Source organism: Bubalus kerabau, chromosome X (genome assembly GCF_029407905.1).
Source record: "Bubalus kerabau isolate K-KA32 ecotype Philippines breed swamp buffalo chromosome X, PCC_UOA_SB_1v2, whole genome shotgun sequence".
Taxonomy (NCBI): domain Eukaryota; kingdom Metazoa; phylum Chordata; class Mammalia; order Artiodactyla; family Bovidae; genus Bubalus; species Bubalus kerabau.
Genome location: NC_073647.1, coordinates 61,740,019 through 61,763,600, shown reverse-complemented (window position 1 = coordinate 61,763,600; position 23,582 = coordinate 61,740,019). Strand labels below are relative to the sequence as shown.

Below are 23,582 nucleotides of genomic sequence, written 5' to 3'. Positions count from 1 at the left end.
ACTTCTGCATTCCATGAAATTGAAAAATTTGCTAAGGAACTGCAAGGCAAAGTAGATCATAAAAAGGACCCCTAGGCAGACTAAAAAAATTAGTATGATTAGTTACTTGGCTCTGATTATCCTTATGTTCCTGAGTTATGATCCTTGAATAATGTTTTCAAAGTTGGTTCTATGTTGTAATGTACATCCTTAATGCTGATACTAATTTTGCCCAACTTTGTATGAGCTGGGTCTATCTTCTGATGCCAAACAAGTATTAAAACTGAAAGCACATTTGTTGATATTTGTTTTTGTCCAGATTGTGAATTTAGTATTTAAACTTACAGTGAATTGAGCCATCGTAAGTAAGCTACCCTTTTGATTGTTCTGGTGTTACTGATGTCGATTTGAGTCATGTCCTGTTTTCAATAAAGTTCTGTGTTTAAGTAGGCAGAAATCACCCTTCTCCTTGAACTTAAAATATAGATGCCAAGATAACACATGACAACATAGAGATAATTAATGTATGAATAATAATGCTCCTTGAAAAAGCTTACTCTTATATCTGTAAATGCAAATATTACCATGGGTTGATACTCAGGGTATGATTTAGAAAAAAAGCACCCAGTTGATTTGGGCTCTGAAATGTAGGGAAGAGGTTGGATGTTGTGAAGAAAAGCTCACAGTTGGAAAAGTGCTCCTGTGGGAGTGAGTTATCCAGTCTGCCTGGAGTGGCTGTGAGGAGTATTAAGTATTAAGCAATATAAAATGAGGTAAGTGTTGAAGAGCTGAGAAGTTGCATTTTGCAATTCAAAGTATGGGTGTTTCTTTGATAATGCCTAAAGCAGGGGTCCGGGGTGCGGACCAGTACTGGTCTGTGGCCTGTTAGGAAGCAGGCCACACAGCAGGAGGTGAGCAGAAGGTTTCCTCTGAGCTCAGCCCATCCCTTGCATTACTGTCTGAACCATGCCCCCCTGTATTGCTCACATTACCAACTGAACCATCCTTGTCCCCTCCCCACCCCCAGTCTGTGAAGAACTTGTCTTATATGAAAGTGGTCCCTGGTGCCAGAAATGTTGGAGACCACTGGCCCACAAGTTAAAAGGAAAAGACCAGAAAGCACACAAATTTAACTGTCAGGAAGACCATTTCTTCATGGAGAATGTTAAGGTAACAGCATACAGCTACTAAGAGTGATGATATACAGGTTTTTTAATTGGCTAAGAAAAGCTCCTGCCTTCTATATTTGATGAAATAGAAAAGACTGGTAAAATATATGGAAGGATGATACTCCCCAAATGTGTGAAATGGACTGAATTTATGAAATGTATATTATTTGATTATGGAAAATCTTATAACCATTTAAAACATGTCAAAAGAGTAAAGAAGTGTGAGAGACTACAATTTAGGACTGGGTTGCCAAATAAAAATGCATAATTATTTTAAAAGGAGTAAATTGTAAACTTTCTAAAGTTTGACTTTATGGTACACATTTATTTTTTCGGATTCACAAAGGTAGTAATTATCTTCAGACAGGATTAAAAGTCAGGGATTATGTTAATTTGGGGTAGGAGGGAGTCCAGGCTAAAGGAAAATATACAAATTTTTATTCACCTTGGTTTGTCTCAGGATGGAAAAAAAAAATTTTTTTTCTATAAGACTCTAGGCTGTAAGATTTTTGTAAGTAGGGCAAAGTGGCAGATTTCATCCATTCACAAACCAGAAGTGATAACAGAGATCGTCCTGGTGGTGGAAATTCGAGACAGAATGTTTATTTTGCCTATCAGTATTTTCAAGATAGATCTTGCACGTGTTTTAATACATCACCCCAGTCTTATCAGTTCAGTCGCTCAGTCGTGTCCGACTCTTGGCGAGCCCATGGACTGCAGCACGCCAGGCTTCCCCTGTCCATCACCAACTCCCGGAGCCTACTCAAACGAGTTTGATACGGAATATTAAAAGTCAGTTGGTCTCTGAACTCCTCATGGAGCGTTCCTCGCCAGCCCTGTGTTCCTACAGAGCAAAGCCCAGGCCTAGGACTGGAAGCGTTGGCTCCAATCCAGCCTTCCTTTCAGTTCTCTATCTTCACCACCACCGGGAGCTTCAGGTTGTTCTAGCAAGCAGCTAAGCCCCAGAGGCAGAAGACTGTACCTTGCTTGCTACCGCAGGGCAGCGGCAGACATGCCGAATGTGCGGTCACGTGAGGCTGAGGGTGGGTCACATGACGGCGCTCTCACTTGGACCAGCGTAGAGGTGTGTAAGCACTGTAAAGGGTCGGGAAAGACTTGCACCTGACGCTTGACAGTCGGCTGTAAGAGGAGTGGTAGGATGTAACGGTGGGTGGGTGGGTGTCTCTTCATGCTGCACTAGCCTGAAAACGAATTCTTCAGGTGCCCAGGATTACGGTAATTGTTGGCAGAGGACACAATCGCGGGCGTCAGCCGGGGCCTGATTTTTGTCCAGGAGCTCAAGAGGCCGGAAGTCATCCTGAGGGAGGCGTATGTGGAGAGAAGCAGCGGCCGCTGTTGGAGGAGGTGGGTTCGAGGCCGGCCGGGAAATAGCATCCATGGGAGGTGGTAGCAGAGACTAGATCCTCGTGGAGGAAGCGCCTGGGAACTTCGTGCTCCCTCCTGCTTTCTGAATGCCCCTCACCCCACCCAGCGTGGCGCGACTGTTTCTCTGTTTGGGTAGGGGAGGTGGACACGAGGAAGCAGTTGGCTTCAGGGGTGCCTAGAAAGAGGACACGGTGAAGTGACAATATGTGAACACCCAATTTGTGTACACCCATAGTGCTGGCTCTGGAGAGGCAGGGATGGGATCAGATGGGATCTTTGAGGTACTATACCCTTCCCTTCCTCCCATCCAGTTGGCACTCTCTCTTCTGTCAGACAGTGGGGATGACTGGACTCAATATTGCAGGCAAGTTAGTGGTGGGAGTGGGTATGAGGTTGATCAGAGAGTAACGGAGGTGACTTTTGCTCTAAGGTTCCAGGTGCCTGGAGATGCAAGAGAGGCATGAACCTCAACCTGGGCAGCTCTAGTATAGTGGAGAGAGGACACACTCATGAAGAGGGAACCTAGATGCTTTGGGCCCTTCACATAGTGGTTCTCATTGGGATATCTGCAAGCTTTTCAACCCTCAAGAGGATCCCTGGATCTCAACCCAGGCAGCAGCATCCTGGGGATCTGCCCTGGAAATGAGATTCTGAACCCTCAACAGTTCCCATCCAGAGACACAAGGGTCATTGTTCTACCTGCTGCATCTGAGGCTCCCTCCCTTTTCCAGTCTTGGGCCTAGAGGAGGGTCTTTCTGGGAACCACCTACAGGAACTGCTTTATGAATTTTCTCACAGGTTCCCTTCCATTGACTCTTTGCTCTTTTCCTTGTTTTTGTTTTCTGGCCAATGACTCTTGGTGGTTTGCATCTATCCTTAGTGGTACTCCCTTATTTGTGCTAATCCATTTTGATCAGAGCTCAGCTTTATGAGGTATTTCCAGGATACCAAAGTCTTTTTAGGAGAGTATAGTTAGATAAAAATTTGACTAATCCTATTAACCTCTTTATCTGCACATTTTACAGATTTGAAGCCAATTAGTACATAGCATGGAGAAGGCAATGGCACCCCACTCCAGTACTCTTACCTGGAAAATCCATGGATGGAGGAGCCTCGTAGGCTGCAGTCCATGGGGTTGCTAAGAGTCAGACAGGACTGAGCGACTTCACTTTCACTTTTCACTTTCATGCATTGGAGAAGGAAATGGCAACCCACTCCAGTGTTCTTGCCTGGAGAATCCCAGGGACGGGGAAGCCTGGTGGGCTGCCGTCTATGGGGTCGCACAGAGTCAGACACGACTGAAGCGACTTAGCAGCAGCAGCAGCAGTATGTAGCAATCTTTTTTTTTTTTTTCATTTTTTGCAGCTGCATATTCCTCCATTGTGTCACTGCTATGTGTTAATCAGTCATGTCCAACTTTTTGTGATCCCATGAAGTGTATAGCCTGCCAGGTTCCATGGAATTCTCCAGGCCAAAATACTGGAGTGGGTTGCCATTCCCTTCTCTAGTCACTGCTATAATTTGTTCAGTTACTCTCCTGTATATGGGTATTTCTTTCCAATATTTTGCTGTCGCAACAGTGCTGGAAGAATAACCTTGTGCAATTATACTTTTTGTATGGTTAGAGGTAGATTCCTAGAAATGAGGATGTTTGGTCAAATGATAAATACATATGTAGTTTTATTAGATATTCTGAGATATCCCTCCAAAGGGATATTACAAATTTTCATTACCATCAGCAGTTTATGGGTTGTCTGTTTGCCTCCAGCCTTGCCAATAAATTTATTATCCTTTTGATGTTTGTTATCTAGTGATGTCATCTCTCTCATTCTTGATATCAGTGTCTTCTCTTTTGTTTTCCTTTATCATTCTGGCTAGAGGCTGATCAATTTTATTGACCTCAACAAGCTAGTGTTTAATTTTATTGATTTTAAAAATTTTGTGTTTTCTATTTTATATTGGATTTTGCTCTTATTTTTTTCTTTTGTTTACTTTGTGTTTGTTACTATTTTATTTCTAGCTACTTGAAATAGAAGCTGAGGTCAATTAATTTGAGCCCGTTGTTTTTCTAATATAGGCAATTTAGTATTGTAAATTTTCCTCTAATACTGCTTAAGCTGCATCCCACAAATTTTGATATGTTGTGTTTTCATTTTTCAATGGAAATTATATACTAATTTCTTTTTAATTTTCTTCTCTTATCCAACAATTATTTAGAAGTAGGCTATGTAGTTCCTAAATATTTGAGGCTTTTCCAGATATGTTTTGGTTATATATTTCTACAGTACTGACCTGGTCAGGGAACTTACTCTGTATGGTCTGAATCTTTTAAATTTATTGAATGTTCCTTTATGGCCCAGAATATGGTCTATTTTAGTAAATATATCTATTGATATATTTAGTAAATATATCAATAGAAAAAATTGTGTATCTTTCTGTTGTCCTGTGAACTTTTCTATAAATGTCAGTTAGGTCTGCTAAGTCGCTTCAGTCGTGTCCGACTCTGTGCAACCCCATAGACAGTAGCCCACCAGGCTCCCCCGTCCCTGGGATTCTCCAGGCAAGAACAGTGGAGTGGGTTGCCATTTCCTTCTCCAATGCATGAAAGTGAAAAGTGAAAGTGAAGTCGCTCAGTCGTGTCCGACTCTTCGCGACCCCATGGACTGCAGCCCACCAGGCTCCTCCATCCATGGGATTTTCCAGGCAAGAGTACTGGAGTGGGGTGCCATTGCCTTCTCTGCAGTTAGGTCTAGTTAGTTCATAATCTTGTTTAAGTCTTCTATTATATATCTTTACTTATTTTGTCTGTATTTGTGCTAAAATCTGACTGCAGTTATGGTTATGCCTCTCTCCTTGACATTCTATCACAGTATTTTTGTTGCTACTGTTTTTTAATATACTACTAGATTCAACTTGCCAGTTTTTTTCATGTTTTTCATTAATGATACTGACCTATGGTTTTATATTTTAATGCTGTAATTTTCTTATTATAGTTTCAAGGTTATATTCGCTTCATTAAATGAGTTAGGATAGCTTTTGTTCTTTTTCTGGTCTCAGGAAGAGTTTGTATAACAAAGAATATCTGTACCTTGAATATACCTTAGAACATCTTTAAAACCTTTTTAACTAATGCCTTTTAGGGTAGAACATACATTATATAGCATTTTACAGATCACACAAAATAGGCTTTCACAGACATCTTCACCATAGCTTATTCACACAGTTCCTTGCACCTGGAGAGGTCAACTTTCTCATTCACTTGTCCTTTCTCACTCATCATCTCCAGCCCCCTGTAATCTCTGTCAGAGGCCTATCCATTCTTCAAAGATTTTCTAGAAGGCCATCTATCCCCTTCATAGTGACACTGCTGATCCCTTTCACCAGTTCCATGAACTCTCACCTTCAGGTGTCTAGTGCTTATCCATTTGGTCATGCCTTCTCAAGAATCAAGCAAGGACTTCTTCCTTTAGGATGGGGCTGTGGGCTGGGTAATCTGTCTTAGAAACGTATAGTGAACTTAGTAGATACATATGTCTATAAGCCTATCAGCAAAATTTTTAAGCCTTTTACTAATGGAATTGGGGAACATGGTATTGCCTTGTTATTTTGGTATTATTAATGAGGTTAAACCTACTTTCAGATGTTTCAGAGGTTAAACCTAGCCAGTTGGGTTTTCTTTTTGTAAGCAGAGTATTTGTAAGCTTTATCATTTGCCTTTTAGAGGTTCTTGATTTAGAGGTTCTTAGAAGTTCAAGAACTTCTTATTGATTTCTACATACACACAAGCCTGTGAATAGTTCAGGGAATTTTGAAAGAAAAATAATATGGAAGTTGGAAAGTGTTTTTCCCACAAAGAATTTTAAAATTTTTGTCAAATCTCTTGGTAGGGTAGAACTACTTGGGAAAAGTTAAATGGAATACAGACAGAGAGCCCATATGTTTCCACATATATGTGGGTATTTATATTAGGGTGGCAGTTAAAATTCATGGAGAAAAGTGAAAGATTCAGTGTGCCCAGGATCCTCAGCATGTTCAGTGATTCACTAGCAGGATTCACAAGGCTCAGTATACAGTTGTACTCACAGCTATGATTTATTACAAAAGAATGCAAAACCAAATCAGTGAAAGGAAAAAAGTGCATGGGGCAAAGTTCAAAATAAACTCCTGAAAACTTCCAATATTTCTCTCCCAGTGGAGTCCCACAGGATACACTTAATTCCTTCAATAATTTATGACAACATGTGTGAAATATTATTTATCAAGGAGGCTTATTAGATACTCAGTGCCCAAGATTTGAGGGAGGTACCTTTTGCCTAGCATGCACCAAAATTCGAGACTCCCAGAAGGAAAAAAGGTGTTAATATTTAGCACAAACTGTATTGTTCACACAGAGAGTTTAGGCACAGTGAGCCAATCATAATCTGTTTTGGGAATAGTGGACACCTTCTTTAAATCCAAGTTAACAGAATCCAACCAAAGGCCAGCCTTGCAAGTAAGTCTTTATAAAGCTTGCAATCTTACATCTGCTATGCTATTTCTTTCTACACATTTGGTGAATGGTGTTAGAATAATTAGCTAATCATTTGGGAAAACAGGTAATGTTATGTCACAATACATGTAATCAAATTCCAGGAAGATTAGATATCATAAATATTTCAAAAGATGCAGAAGGATAAAGAAAAATAAATACTCATTTACCTAGAATGAATTTTGGCTTGTGATATGTAGAGGGAAATGCAGATGGATTCTTTCCCCATAATACCAGTATGTTTTATTAAATAATATGCCCCTACTCCAACAATTTCCCATGTCTCTTTTATAGTATATGGTTATCTTCAAATATGTTTCTGAGGTAAATTCTCTTTGCTGTTAGAAGCATACAGGCTTACTTATTGCAGTTTATAATAAATATTGTGGGTTATCTGAAATGTAATATCTATAGTTCATACCTGATTACTCTCCAATTAATATTGTCATTTTATCTTATCTTTAATATTATTATATTGATTGAGATAGAGGGTTACTAATATTCTCATATAACTCCTTTGAAATTCTCTTGGCGTTTCAAAAAGGAAAAGTGTGTTGGCCAGGCCAAAGAATATCTCTCTATGTTGCTATGTCAGATAGCATAATTTTTTTCTCATGACTGAATTTTATTTACATATATGAATAAATGTTCGGAGAAGGCGATGGCACCCCACTCCAGTACTCTTGCCTGGAAAATCCCATGGACGGAGGAGCCTGGTGGGCTGCAGTCCATGGGGCCGCTAAGAGTCGGACAGGACTGAGCGACTTCACTTTCACTTTTCACTTTCATGCATTGGAGAAGGAAATGGCAACCCACTCCAGTGTTCTTGCCTGGAGAATCCCAGGGACGGGGGAGCCTGGTGGGCTGCCGTCTATGGGGTCGCACAGAGTCGGACATGACTGAAGCGACTTAGCAGCAGCAGCAGCAGCATAAATGTTACATATATATATATACATATAGTCATATATAACAGGTTCTTTGTCAGTTCATCTGTCAGTGCATATTTAGGTAGTTCCTGTGTCTGTCTATTGTGAATAATGCTGAAATGAACATGGAAGTACAGATATCTCTTAAAGATAGTGACTTCATTTCCTTGGAATATATACACCAAAGTGGGATTACTGGATCATGTGGTGATTTAAAAAAAAGTTTTGAAAAGCCTCCATGCTGCTTTCCATAGTAGCTACACTAATTTACATTCCCACCAAAAGCGTATAAGAGTTTTGCTTTTATTTATATTCTTGTCAACATGTGTTATCCCTTGTATTTTTGATAATCATCATTCTAACTGGTCGAAGTGATACCTCATTGTGATTTGATTTGCATTTCCCTCATGACTAGTAATGTCATCTTTTCATGACATTAGTGATGTCATCTTTTCATGTAACTGTTGGCCATTTATATCTCTTCTGTAGAAAATTATTCAGGTTCTTTACCAATTTTAAAATCAGATTATTAGTTTTACTATTCAATTGTATGATTCCTGATATGTTTTAGATATTAGTGAAAGAGAAACTGTTAATCTCTCGGTCGTGACCGACTCTTTGCAACCCCATGGAATGTAGCCTTCCAGGCTCCACCGTTCATGGAATTCTTCAGGCAAGAATCCTGGAGTGAGTTGCCATTCCCTTCTTCAGGGGATCTTCCTGACCAGGGGTCGAACTTTCATCTCCTGCATTGCAGACAAATTCATTACCACAGAACCACCTGAGAAGCCCTCTGTTAACGTAGTGTATCTCATTTGTTGATTTGTATATGATGAGCCATGCTTTCATTGCAGATATAAATCTCACTTGATCATGGAATATGATCCTTTCAATGTACTATTGAATTCAGTTTGCTACCATTTTGTTTAGAATATTTGCATATAAAATTATTTTCATTGGAGAGTAATTACAATATTGTGATGGTTTTTGCCATACATTGACATGAATCAGCCACAGGTATACATGAGTGCCCACTATCCTTAACTGCCCTCCCACCTTCCTCCCCACCCAATCCCTCTGGATTGTCCCAGACCACTGGCTTTGGGAACCCTCTTCATGCATCAAACTTGCACTGGCATCTGTTCTACATATGGTAATATACATGTTTCAATGCTATTCTCTCAAATTATCCCACCCTTGCCTTCTTCCACTGAGCCCAAAAGTCTGTTCTTTACATCTGTATTATCATTGTTACCGTCTTTCTAAATTCCATATATATGCATTAATATATGGTATTTCGGAGAAGGCAATGGCACCCCACTCCAGTATTCTTGCCTGGAAAATCCCATGGATGGAGGAACCTGGTGAGCTGAAGTCCATGGGGTCGCTAACAGTTGGACATGACTGAGCAACTTCACTTTCACTTTTCACTTTCATGCATTGGAGAAGGAAATGGCAACCCACTCCAGTGTTCTTGCCTGGAGAATCCCAGGGATGGGGGAGCCTGGTGGGCTGCCGTCTATGGGGTCACACAGAATCGGACACGACTGAAGCTATTTAGCAGCAGCATACAGTATTTGTCTTTCTCTCTTACTTCATTCTGTATAATAGGTTCCAGTTTCATCTACCTCATTAGAACTGACTCAAATGTATCAAATGTATTCCTTTTATAGCTGTGTAATATTCCATCCTGTATATGTACCACAACTCCCTTATCCTTTGTTCTGCTGGTGAATATCTCTAGGTTGCTTCCATGTCCTAGCTATTATAAATAGTACTGAAATGAACATTGGGCTACATGTGTCTTTTTCAATTCTGATTTCTTCAGGGTGTATGCCTAGCAGTGGGATTGCTGGGTTGTATGGCAGTTCTATTCCCAGTTTTTTAAGGAATTTCCACACTTGTCCACAATGGCTGTACCAATTTGCATTCCCAACAACAGTGTAAGAGGCTTGCCTTTTCTCCACACTCTCTCCAGCATTTATTGTTTGTAGACATTTTGATGATGGCCATTCTGACTGGTGTAAGATGATACCTCATTGTTGTTTTGATTTGCATTTCTCTAATAATGAGTGATGTTGAGCATCTTTTCATGTGTTTATTAGCCATCTTTATGTCTTCTTTGGATGAATGTCTGTTTAGTTCTTTTGCCTGCTTTTTGATTGGGATGTCTGATATTCTGGTATTGAGCACATGAGTTGCTTGTATATTTTGTATTATTTTTTAATCAATTTATTTTAATTGCAAGATAATTACTTTATAATATCATGATGGTTTTTCCATACATCAACATGAATCAGCCACAGGTGCACATGTGTCCTCCCATCCTGAACCCCGCACCTTCTTCCCTCCCCACCTCATCCCTTTTGGTTGTCCCAGAGCACCAGCTTTGAGTGCCCTGCTTCATGCATCAAACTTGCAGTGGTCATCTGTTTTACATCTGGTAATATACATGTTTCAATGCTATTCTCTCAAATCATCCCACCCTCACCTTCTCCCATATAAGTCCAAAAGTCTGTTCCTTACACATGTGTCTCTTTTGCTGCCTTGTATATAGCATTGTAATTACCATCTTTTTAAATTCCATATATATGGACTAATATACACTATTTTTCTTTCTCTTTCTGATTTACTTCACTCTTTATAATAGGCTCCAGTTTCATCCACCTCATTAGAACTGAGTCAAATGCATTCCTTTTTATTGAGTAATATTCCATTCTGTATATGTACCACAACTTCCTTATCCATTCTCAGCTGATGGACATCTAGGTTGCTTCCACGTCCTAGCTGTTGTAAATAGTGCTGCAGTGCATATTGGGGTACATGTGTCTCTTTCAGTTCTGGTTTCCTCAGTGTGTATGCCGATCAGTGGGACTGCTGGGTCATATGGCAGTTCTATTCCCAGTTTTTTAAGGAATCTCCACATTGTTCTCAATAGTGGCTGTACCAGGTTTCATCCCCACCAACAACGTAAGAGAGTTCCCTTTTCTCCACACCATCTCCAGCACTTATTGTTTGTAGACTTTTTGATGGTGGCCATTCTGACTTGTGTGAGATGATACCTCATTGTAGTTTTGATTTGCATGTCTCTAATAATGAGCGATGTTGAGCATCTTTTCATGTGTTTATTGGCCATCTCTATGTCTCTGAAGAAATATCTGTTCTTTTGCCCACTTTTTGATTGGGTTGTTCATTTTTCTGCTATTGAACTGCATGAGCTGCTTGTGTATTCTGGAGATTAATTCTTTGTTAGTTGCTTCATTTACTATTATTTTCTCCCATTCTGAGGGCTTCATTTTCACCTTGCTTATAGTTTCCACATTGTGTAAAATCAAGTAAGTTTAATTAGGTCCCATTTGTGTATTTTTGTTTTTATTTCCATTACTCTGGGAGGTGGGTCCTAGAGGATCTTGCTGTGATTTATGTCAGAGAGGGTTCTGCCTATGTTTTCCTCTAAGAGTTTTATAGTTTCTGGTCTTACATTTAGATCTTTAATCCATTTTGAGTTTCTTTTTGTGTATGGTGTTAGAAAGTATTCTAGTTGCATTCTTTTAGAGGTGCTTGACCAGTTTATCGAGCACCACTTGTTAAAGAGATTGTTTTTTCTCCATTGTATTGCTTTGCCTCCTTTGTCAAAGATAAGGTGTCCATAGGTGTGTGGATTTATTTCTGGGCTTTCTGTTTTATTACATTGATCTATATTTCTCTCTTTGTGCCAGTCCCATGCTGTCTTGATGACTTTAGCTTTGGAGTATAGTCTGAAGTCACAAGGGTTGATTCCTCCAGTTCCATTCTTCTTTCTAAAGATTGCTTTCGCTATTTGAGGTTTTTAGTGTTTCCATACAAATTGTGAAATTATTTGTTCTAGTTCTGTGAAAAATATCATTGGTAGCTGATAGGGATTGCACTGGATCTATAGATTGCTTTGGGTAGTATACTCATTTTCACTATGTTGATTCTTTCAATCCATGAACATGGTATATTTCTCCATTTATTTGTGTCATCTTTGATTTCTTTCATCAGTGTTTTAGATTTCTATATATAGATCTTTTGTTTCTTTAGGTAAGTTTATTCCTATCTATTCTTTTCGATGCAATGGTAAATGGGATTGCTTCTTTAATTTCTCTTTCTGTTATTTCATTGTTAGTGTATAGGAATGCAAAGGATTTATGTGTATTAACTTTTTATCCTGCAACTTTACTACATTCATTGAAGAGCTCTATTAATTTTCTGTCTGTATCTTTAGGGTTTTCTATGTACAGGATCATGTCTTCTGCAAACAATGAGAGTTTTACTTCTTCTTTTTCAATCTGGATTCTTTTCATGTATTTTTCTTCTATGAATGCTGTGGCTAGGACTTCCAAAACTATGTTGAATAGTAGTGTTGAGTGTGGGCACTGTAGCCTTGTTACTGATTTTAGAGGAAATGCTTACAATTTTTCACCATTGAGGATAATGTTTGCTGTGGGTTTGTTGTATATGGCTTTTATTATGTAGAAGTATGTTACTTCTATGCCTTCTTTCTGGAGAGTTTTTGTCATAAATGGGTGTTGAAATTTGTCAAAGCCTTTCTCTGTATATTTTGAGATAATCATGGTTTTTATCTTTGAATTTATTAACATGGTGGATCACATTGGTTGATTTGCAAATATTGAAGAATCCTTGCATCCCTGGGTCTTGTTCTCATGGGTGGGGCCATGTTCAGTAAATCTTTAATCGAATTTTCTGTTGATGGTTGGAGCTGTGTTCCCTCCTTGCTATTTCAGTTCAGTTCAGTTCAGTTCAGTCTCTTAGTTGTGTCCAACTCTTTGCAACCCCATGGACTGCAGCACACCGGGCCTCCCTGTCCATCACCAACTCCCGGATTTTATGCAAACTCATGTCTGTTGAGTCGGTGATGCCATCCAACCATCTCATCCTCTGTCGTCCCCTGCTCCTCCCGCCTTCAGTCTTTCCTAGAATCAGGGTCTTTTCAAATGAGTCAGCTCTTTGCATCAGATGGCCAAAGTATTGGAGCTTCAGCTTCAACATCAGTCCTTCCAATGAACATTCAGGACTGATTGCTTTTAGGATGGACTGGTTGGATCTCCTTGCAGTCCAAGGGACTCTCAAGAGTCCTTACCAATGCCACAGTTCAAAAGCATCAATTCTACGGCACTTAGCTTCTTTATAGTCCTACTCTCACATCCATACATGGCTACTAGAAAAACCATAGTGTTGACTAGATGGACCTTTGCTGACAAAGTAATGTCTCTGCTTTTTAATATGCTGTCTAGGTTGGTCATAACTTTTCTTCCAAGGAGTAAGTGTCTTTTTATTTCATGGCTGCAGTCACCATCTGCAGTGATTTTGGAGCCCAACAAAATAAAGTCTGACACTGTTTCCACTGTTTCTCCATCTATTTGCCATGAAGCAAGGGGACCAGATGCCATGATCTTAGTTTTCTGAATGTTGAGCTTTAAGCCAACTTTTTCCTCTCTCCTCTTTCACTTTCATCAAGAGGCTCTTCACTTTCTGCCATATGGGTGGTGTCATCTGCATATCTGAGGTTATTGATATTTCTCCTGGCAATCTTGATTCCAGCTTGTGCTTCTTCCAGCCCAGCGTTTCTCATAATGTACTCTGCATATAAGTAAAATGAGCAGGGTGACAATATACAGCCTTGACTTACTCCTTTTTCTATATGGAACCAGTCTGTTGTTCCATGTCCAGTTCTAACTGTTGCTTCCTGACCTGCATACAGATTTCTCAAGAGGCAGGTTAGGTGGTCTGGTATTCCCATCTCTTTCAGAATTTCCCACAGTTTATTGTGATCCACAGAGTCAAAGACTTTGGCATAGTCAATAAAGCAGAAATAGATGTTTTTCTGGGATTCTCTTGCTTTTTCGATGACCAGCAGATGTTGGCAATTTGATATCTGGTTCCTCTGCCTTTTCTAAAACCCGCTTGTACATATGGAAGTTCACAATTCACATATTGTTGAAGCCTGGCTTGGAGAATTTTGAGCATTACTTAACAGCTTGTGAGATGAATGCAACTGTGCAGTAGTTTGAGCATTCTTTGGCATTGCCTTTCTTAGGGATTCGAATGAAAATGGACCTTTTTCCAGTCCTGTGGCCACTGCTGCGTTTTCCAAATTTGCTGGCATATTGAGTGCAGTACTTTCAAAGCATCATCTTTTATGATTTGGAATAGCTCAACTGGAATTCCATCACCTCCACTAGCTTTCTTCATTGTGATGCTTCCTAAGGCCCACTTGACTTCACATTCCAGGATGTCTGGCTCTAGGTGAATGATCACACCATTGTGATCATCTGGGTCATGAAGATCTTTTTTGTATAGTTCTTCTGTGTATTCTTGCCACCTTAGTATCTTCTGCTTCTGTTAGGTCCATACCATTTCTGTCCTTTATTGAGCCCATCTTTGCATGAAATGTTCCCTTGGTATCTCTAATTTTCTTGAAGAGATCTCTAGTCTTTCCCATTCTATTGTTTTCCTCAATTTCTTTGCACTGATTACCAAGGAAGGCTTTCTTATCTCTTCTTGCTATTCTTTGGAACTCTGCATTCAAATGGGTATATCTTTCTTTTTCTCCTTTGCTTTTTGCTTCTCTTCTTTTCACAGCTATTTATAAAGCCTCCTCCCCTGCTATTTACCTGGGGCTAAACTATGGTGGAGGTAATGAAGATAATGGTGACCTCCTTCAAAAGAAGGAGTCCTATTATTATTCTTGCCTTGAGAACCCAGGAACAGTATTAAAAGGCAAAAAGATAGGACAGTGAAAGATGAACTCCCCAAGTCCTTAGGTACCCAATATGCTAGGTAATCCAAGTCTATGCCCCAACCAGTAATGCTGAAGAAGCTGAAGTTGAACAGTTCCATGAAGACCTATAAGACCTTTTAGAACTAACACCCAAAAAAGATGTTCTTTTCATTACAGGGGTGTTAAAAGTTAAAGTGAAGTCACTCAGTCATGTCCGACTCTTTGCAGCCCCATGGACTGTAGCCTACCAGGCTCCTCTGTCCATGGGATTTTCCAGGCAAGAATATTGGAGTGGGTTGCCATTTCCTTCTCCAGGGGATCTTCCCGACCCGGGGATCAAACCCGGGTCTCCTGCATTGCAGGCAGATGCTTTATCCTCTAAGCCAGCAGGGAAGTCCTTCATTAGAGGGGACTATAATGCAAAAGTAGGAAGTCAAGAAACACCTTGGCCTTGGATTACAGAATGAAGCAGGGCAAAGGCTAATAGAGTTTTGCCAAGAGAATACACTGGTCATAGCAAACACCCTCTTCCAACAACACAAAAGAAGACTCTACACGTGGGTATCATCATATGGTCAATATTGATATCAGATTGATTATATTCTTTGCAGCCAAAGATGGAGAATCTCTATACAGTCAGCAGAAAGAAGACAGGGATATGACTGTGGCTCAGATCATCAACTCCTATTCGCAAAATTCAGAGTAAAATTGAAGAAAGTAGGGACAACCACTAGACCATTCCAGTATGACCTAAATCAAATGCCTTACAATTATACAGTGTAAGTAAGAAATAGATTTAAGGGACTAGTTCTAATAGAGTGCCTGATGAACTAAGGATGGAGGTTCATGACATTGTGCAGGAGACAGGGATCAGGACCATCCCCAAGAAAAAGAAATGCAAAAAAGAAAAATGGCTGTCTGAGGAGGCCTTATAAATAGCTGTGAAAAGAAGAGAAGCAAAAAGCAAAGGAGAAAAGGAAAGATATACCCATTTGAATGCAGAGTTCCAAAGAACAGCAAGGAGAGATAAGAAAGCCTTCCTCGGTAATCAGTGCAAAGAAGTAGAGGAAAACAATAGAATGGGAAAGACTAGAGATCTCTTCAAGAAAATTAGAGATAACAAGGGAAAATTTCATGCAAAGATGGGCTCAATAAAGGACAGAAATGGTATAGACCTAACAGAAGCAGAAGATACTAAGAAGAGGTGGCAAGAATACACAGAAGAACTATACAAAAAAGATCTTCATGACCCAGATGATCACAATGATCATTCACCTAGAGCCAGACATCCTGGAATGTGAAGTCAAGTGGGCCTTAGGAAGCACCACAGCGAAGAAAGCTAGTGGAGGTGATGGAATTCCACTTGAGCTATTCCAAATCATAAAAGATGATGCTTTGAAAGTACTGCACTCAATATGCCAGCAAATTTGGAAAACGCAGCAGTGGCCACAGGACTGGAAAAGGTCAGTTTTCATTCAAATCCCTAAGAAAGGCAATGCCAAAGAATGCTCAAACTACCACACCATTGCACTAATCTCACACAGTAGTATGGAGAAGGCAATGGCACCCCACTCCAATACTCTTGCTTGGAAAATCTCATGGACAGAGGAGCCTGGTGGGCTGCAGTCCATGGGGTCGCGAAGAGTTGGACATGACTGAGTGACTTCACTTACACTTTTCACTCCCATGCATTGGAGAAGGAAGTGGCAACCTACTCCAGTGTTCTTGCCTGGAGAATCCTAGGGACAGAGGAGCCTGGTAGGCTGCCGTCTCTGGGATCACACAGAGTCGTATATGACTGAAGCAACTTAGCAGCAGCAGCAGCACACATTAGTAAAGTAATGCTCAAAATTCTCCAACCCAGGCTTCAAGAATATGTGAACCATGAAATTCCAGATGTTCAAGCTGGTTTTAGAAAAGGCAGAGAAACCAGATATCAAATTGCCAACATCTGCTGGATCATTTAAAAAGCAATAGAATTCCAGAAAAACATCTATTTCTGCTTTATTGACTATGCCAAAGTCTTTGACTCTGTGGATCACAATAAACTGTGGGAAATTCTGAAAGAGATGGGAATACCAGACCACCTAACCTGCCTCTTGAGAAATCTGTATGCAGGTCAGGAAGCAACAGTTAGAACTGGACATGGAACAACAGACTGTTTCCATATAGAAAAAGGAGTAAGTCAAGGCTGTATATTGTCACCCTGCTCATTTTACTTATATGCAGAGTACATTATGAGAAACGCTGGGCTGGAAGAAGCACAAGCTGGAATCAAGATTGCTGGGAGAAATATCAATAACTTCAGATATGTAGATGACACCACCCTTATGGCAGAAAGTGAAGAACTAAAGAGCCTCTTGATGAAAGTGAAAGAGGAGAGTGAAAAAGTTGGCTTAAAGCTCAACATTCAGAAAACAAAGATATGGTATCTGGTCCCAAAACTTCATGGGAAATAGATGGAGAAACAGTGGAAACAGTGTCAGACTTTATTTTGTTGGGCTCCGAAATCACTGTGGATGGTGACTGCCACCATGAAATAAAAAGATGCTTACTCCTTGGAAGAAAGGCTATGACCTATGACAGCAGAGACATCACTTCACCCACAAAGATCCATATAGTCAAAGCTATTGCTTTTCCAGTAGTCATGTGCGGATGTCAGTGGGACTATATAGAAGACTGAATGCCAGAGAATTGATGCTTTCTAACTGTGCTGCTGTAGACGACTCTTGAGAGTTCTTTGGACAGCAATGAGATCAAACCAGTCAATTCTAAAGGAAATCAACCCTGAATAGTCATTGGAAGGACTGATGCTGAAGTTGAAGCTCCAATACTTTGGCTACTTGATGTGAAGATGCAACTCAATGGAAAAGACCCTGATGCTGGGAAAGATTGAGGGCAGGAGGAGAAGGTGCCTGAGGATGACATCATTGGATGGCATCATCAACTAACTCAGTTGACATGAGTTTAGGCACAGTGTGGGAGATAGTGAAGGACAGGGAAGCCTTGCATTCTGCAGTCCAGAGAGTTGCAAAGAGTCGGGTATAACTGAATAACTGAAGAACAACAATAACTAGCCTCAGACACATCTTTATTAATCAAAATAGGAACTATGACAGTAAACAAATTTTTGCTGATTAGAAATAAGTTTGTTTATTCATTTAGCATAAAAATTTGTGATTTGGGATTCGACAACATCCTGGAAAGCATATTCTGCATCCTACTGATTGTGGAAGCTTTTTCCCTGCAAAAAGCCTGAAGAAGTAGTAGTCGGTTCATGAGAGGTCAGGTGAATATGGCAGATGAGGCAAAACTTCATAGCCCAATTCATTCAACTTTTGAAGCATTAGTTGTGTGAAGTGTGGTTGGGTGATGTCATGGAGAAGAATTGGGCCCTTTCTGTTGACCAATGCTGGCTGCAGGCATTGCAGTTTTCAGTGCATCTCATCAATTTGCTAAGCATAATTCTGAGATGTAATGGTTTCACCAGGATTCAGAAAGCTGTAGTGGTTCAGACTGCTAGCAGACCACCAAGCAGTGACCATGATCTTTTTTTGGCACAGGTTTGACTTTGGGAAGTGTTTTGGAGTGTCTTCCAACCACTGAGCTGGTCGTCACTGGTTGTTGGGTTGATTTCCTTTAGATCTCCTTGATCTCTTTGCAGTCGAAGGGACTCTCAAGAGTCTTCTCCAACACCACAGTTCAAAAGTGTCAATTTTTTGGTGCTCAGACTTCTTTATGGTCCAACTCTCACATCCACACATGACTACTGGAAAAACCATAGCTTTGACTATATGGACCTTTGCTGGCAAAGTGATGTCTCTGCTTTTCAATACACTGTCTAGATTTGTCATAGCTTGTCTTCCAAGGGGCAAAGAAAGTGAAAGTGAAGTAGCTCAGTCTCGTCGGACTCTTTGAGAGTGGACTATAGCCTACCAGGCTCCTCCCTCCATGGGATTCTCCATGGCAAGAATACCCAGGCTCCTCCCTCCATGGGATTCTCCATGGCAAGAATACTGGAGTGGGTTGCCATTTCCTTCTCCAGGGGATCTCTGACCCATGGATCAAACCCAGGTCTCCCGCATTGCAGGCAGATGCTTTAATCTCTGAGCCACCAGGGAAGTTTAAGGAGCAAGCATCTTCTAACTTCATGGCTGCAGTTGCCACCTGCAGTGATTTTGGCGCCCAAGAAAATAAAGTCTGTCACTGTTTCCATTGTTTCCTCATCTAGTTGCCATGAAGTGATGGGACCGGATGTCATGATCTTAGTTTTCTGAATATTGAGTTTTAAGCCAGGCTTTTTCACTCTCCTCTTTCACCTTCATCAAGAGGCTCTTTAGTTCCTCTTTGCTTTTTGCCATCAGGGTGGTGTCATCTGCATATCTGAGGTTATTGATGTTTCTACCAGGAATCTTGATTCCAGCTTGTGCTTCATCCAGCCTGGCACTTTTCATGATGTACTCTGCATATAAATTAAATAAGCAGGGTGACAATAGACAGCCTTGATGTATTCCTTTCCCAATTTTGAACCAGTCCTTTGTTCCATGTCTGGTGCTTGACCTGCATACCGGTGTCGCAGGAGGCAGGTAAGGTGGTCTGGTATTCCCATCTTTTTAAGAATTTTCCACAGTTTGTTGTGATCCACACAGTCAAGGGCTGTAGCGTAATCAATGAAGCAGACGTAGATGTTTTTCTAGAAATCTCTTGCTTTTTTGATGATCCAACATATCATTTCATTTAGGATGAAATAAATACTGCTTATCAGTCAGACAGATATAGGTCAGCATTCTTTTAATATTTAAAGCTTTTCTTTTTCCCATTGACTTTAAAGATGAAACAATTCATCCAAGCTGGTTTCCTCACATGTAACATGAAGGCAATAGTTTATTTCAATAATAGTTCATACTGTCCAATATTTTTGTGAGTTAATACACAAAATGTTTAAAATAGGACCTTCCTCGGTTCAATAAATGTTAATGAGTTGTACTGTCTGTTCTCTAAATGAATTAACAATAAAATGTCTAACAGACATTTCAAAATCTCACAGTATAATCTGTCAGCTAGTAGTAGATTCACTCCTTTGTCAGTATCTTGAAATGAAGATTTCACTATATCCAGAATTACCACACAGGATTGCTAATATGACTTTGGATAAATATGTAAATTTTTAGAAAAAAATTAATAAGAATGAAACTACAAGTAAAGGTCACCTCCATGGGAGTGGAGATTTCTTTTTTGTTTGTGCCGAGGACAAAGTAGATGCTCATATATATAGTCGTTGAATGAACGCAAGGCACCAGCCACTTGAAGGAGGAGAAAGAACAGTTCAGAGAAGCAAAGAGATTCACATACACCCACAGATCTCGGCAGAGCTCAGACTCCCTTCTTTAAGCCTGGCATTCACCCAAGAGAGAGTATACTTTGGAACAAAGAAAACATAATCCACAATTCAGCTAAGGCCATTGAAAGAGCACAGTGAAAGACTTTCCTGTGACAACTGACATCTGTTGTCTCTAGATACAGTATAGAATTGTCTCTAGATTTTTTCCTGTTATCTAAATATTGTACAGTTATCAGGTCTGACTCTTTGTGACCCCAATAATAAGTATCTAGTAACAAGTAAAAGCTGATAGGTAAATATATGAAAATTCATGGTAAGAATAATGTTCCCTTTTCATTCTGGTAAGCATCAGTGATTTTCAGTAAATAGGGACTTTCTCCAAGATGAACCTCAGAGGATTACAAAATCCCTCTCCTTTAGCAAAGAGAGAAGGTTCTTAAGAGGGTGGTTATAGTGGTGAGTGGTGAGAGATGAGCCCCCAAATTGATCCTCCCAGGGCATGAAGCCCAATTTGAGTGAAGAGGAGTGGACAGTCAGGATGGTGATTTAATTCCATGCCTACTGTTGCTGTAACAAAATTATCACAATATTGCTGGCTTAAAAAAAAAAGGCAAAAAATAAAAATACTGAAGGTTGCACATAGGAAAGGGTTTCACTGGTCTGAAATAAAGGTGATAGGAGGACTTCATTCTTCCAAGAGGTCCTAGAGGAATCTGTCTCCTTGCCTTTTCCACCTTCTGGGTCTGCATGGGCCTTGGCCTCTGGCTTCCTTCTTCAAAACCAGAGACATTCTATCCACTGGTGGCATCTTGCATGCAACTTCACTGTGACACTAAATCTTCTGCCTGCTTCTTCCACATTTAAAGTAGCCTTCCATGGCATTGGCCAAGATAAAGCAGTGTAATCTTCCTTTACATTCAGGTGATTAGCAATTTTAATTCCATCTGTGACCTAAAGTCTCCTGTGCAAGGTGAAAGTGTAAGTGAAGTTGCTCAGTCGTGTCCGACTCTTTGCGACCCCATAGACTGTAGCCTACCAGGCTCCTCTGTCCATGGGATTTTCCAGGCAATAGTTCTGGAGAACAGGACATGGACATTTTGGGGGGACTTTTATTCAGCCTACCAAAGCGAGGGAGCCATTTAGTTGGGTTTTAAAATGGGCAACAATACCAACAGGTTTGTGTTCAACCAGAGATGTTCTTAACCATGGCTGCTCTTTGCCCAACGGAGCACAATGAAGGGGATGGAGACTACAAGGAGGACTTAGAAGTGCAGGAATCAAGAACCAGCAGATTACTGCCTTGGGGAAGTGGGTGTCTGGTGGGGCCGACTCCAAACAATGGCTGGGGGAAGTAGACTGGTGTGTATGGCAAGCGTGTGAGATCCCAATTGGTTCTAATCCTTGGCGTATTCCCACCCTGCCAAAGATGAGGAGCCCTTGGAATCCCCTGCAAGAGATGACCTGACAGGAGCCAGGACTGCCCCTACATGGTGCCTGACCCCTCGCTGTGGGGTGAGAAACAGGATTGTCTGAGCAGGTGCGGGTCCTGTCAGGGAAAGGTCCTCTTTCCTGGGCAACCGTGCGGACAGTGAAATGGTAAAGTGTGCCACCACAGCGACTGAGAGAACAGCAGTGTGGCAGAAAGAATGACGACACTGGCGCAGACAAGTGGTTTGTCTCCTCAGCCAGAGGTCTATCAGGGGCTGCCTTCCCTTAGAAGAGGGGCAGGGGCTTGGCCTCCACGGGCGCCCCTTCCCAGTTTCCTCCAGCCCACGGCCCCTGAAGGTGAAAGCAGCCCCCCAGCCATCCGCGCCCTAGAAGGATGGCCAGCGTGATGGGGGAAGGGAGGGGGTGGACACCAAACACTCTGCAGGTACACACACACACACACTGCGGGGCGGCCTGTATCCATCCGCCGCTCCCTGCAGTGCGACCCTCCCAGCCCCGGCCCGCGACCCCCCTACGCTGCAGGGCCAGAAGCGTGGGGGGGGGGGGGTCACCCCACGGGGGGCAGCGGAGGGCTGGAGTGGCTCCGCCCCTCAGGCTGGCGTTCTTCCCGGCCCCGCCCACTCTGGGTCGGAACTACGGTGGGCCTGCGAGGGGGCGTCGAGCCCATTCGTGCCGTATCCCTCCGCCCCACTTCCCGACACCCTCGCCGCGAGCCGTCGGTGCCGCAGCCTGCGCAGCCCCTACCCGGTTTGGCGCAGCGGCGCGGGAGGTGGGGACGCCTCTTTTCCATTCCGCCCGCACGGCGAGCGGTGGGAAGCGAGAGAAGAGCTGCGACCCTGCGCCTGCGAAGGCAAGTGGGGGTGTCGTGGGGCGACGACCGGCTCACGGCCTGTCCTGGCAGCCTGAAGACGGGGAGGCGAGCGGAGCGGGATCCTTAAAGAGATGCGCAGCGCTGGGGGACCCCTGGCCCTGAGACGACGGCGACCGGCGCGGGCCGGGCCCGGGGTTGTGGGGTCTTGGCTGTAGGGGTTCCCTCGGATGCTGGGGAGGCGTGTGGCGTGGACTAGTCCCTGGCGGGCTTTCCGGGTGCCTGTGCCCCGCCCTCGACTTGCCTGTGCGGGGAGAGGGCTGTGCGGGAAGCTGCTATGGGAGAAATGGCGGAGGGAGCCTGGGTGGGCGCTCCGAGGAGGTCGCCGGAGCTGGGACGGGAGCAGCCCCGGCTATGATTCTGTCAAGGGGCCTGTCGGACCCCTCGTGCCGGGTGCTGTCCTTTCCCACAGGCACCTTTTTGATGCCAAAGTCTACTGTCTGTGCAGTAGGTCTGGCAATTTCAGGCCACGGGGTGCATCTGTAGAGAAGCTTGAGGAAAACCAGGGACAGGGAAAAGACCTGTTTTTCTGAAAGTGTATGGGGGATGGGGGTGGGCAGCAGCCGTTGACTGGACATCTGAATCGGGGTGGGGTGATTGCGACCAGCACAGGTCAGGCATGCAGGAATATTTCATAAATTTCTTGTCTACCAGGTTTTTACACACTTCCCTTGCCTTCCTTCCTCTTCGCAATCCAGAATTGGGGGTGGAAAAGATGAACTGGGAGGTAAAGGTGGGACAGAAATCATAAATTCAGGTACCACTGCACAACCTGTTTTCTAGAATATGTGGGCACCCTTCCCCCAAATTATGCTGCGTAAGGCAAAGGGATGTGGTGCACCTAGTGGTGAATCTTCATAATAGGAGAAGGGAGCAATGCGAAAAATGTGACGTCAAGAGATGCTGTTTGTTATCTTGACTGCTGAAATACAGGACCTAAATAAAATGAGAATATTCTACTAAGAGGACTCTAAATATTGAAAGACAGTATATGAATTCCCATACTCGGTGTTGGTCTGTCCACCAGCCTCTTAGTTGCTACCTTGGTCTTCTGACTGTCTTTTTCATCTTTTGTCCATAGACCTTCTTTAAGGCTGGTTACTTCTGCAAGGAAGGAAAGAAGGAAGAGACTGAAATCTCTGAAGGTTTGTGCAAAGAGGAGCAATGCAGGGG

The 23,582-nt window shown here is 42.1% G+C and overlaps 2 protein-coding genes across 2 annotated transcripts in view; both read left to right on the top strand.

The window, feature by feature from the left end:
- The window catches only part of GPRASP1 (G protein-coupled receptor associated sorting protein 1), a 58,924-nt gene extending 58,451 nt beyond the window's left edge, over positions 1-473 (top strand). The window contains 1 exon segment of the mRNA XM_055565077.1: positions 2-473. Within this exon segment, the coding sequence (XP_055421052.1) occupies positions 2-75 (74 nt within the window). The 3' untranslated portion in view covers positions 76-473.
- The window catches only part of GPRASP3 (G protein-coupled receptor associated sorting protein family member 3), a 109,307-nt gene that overhangs the window by 58,275 nt on the left and 27,450 nt on the right, over positions 1-23,582 (top strand). The window lies entirely within an intron of this gene.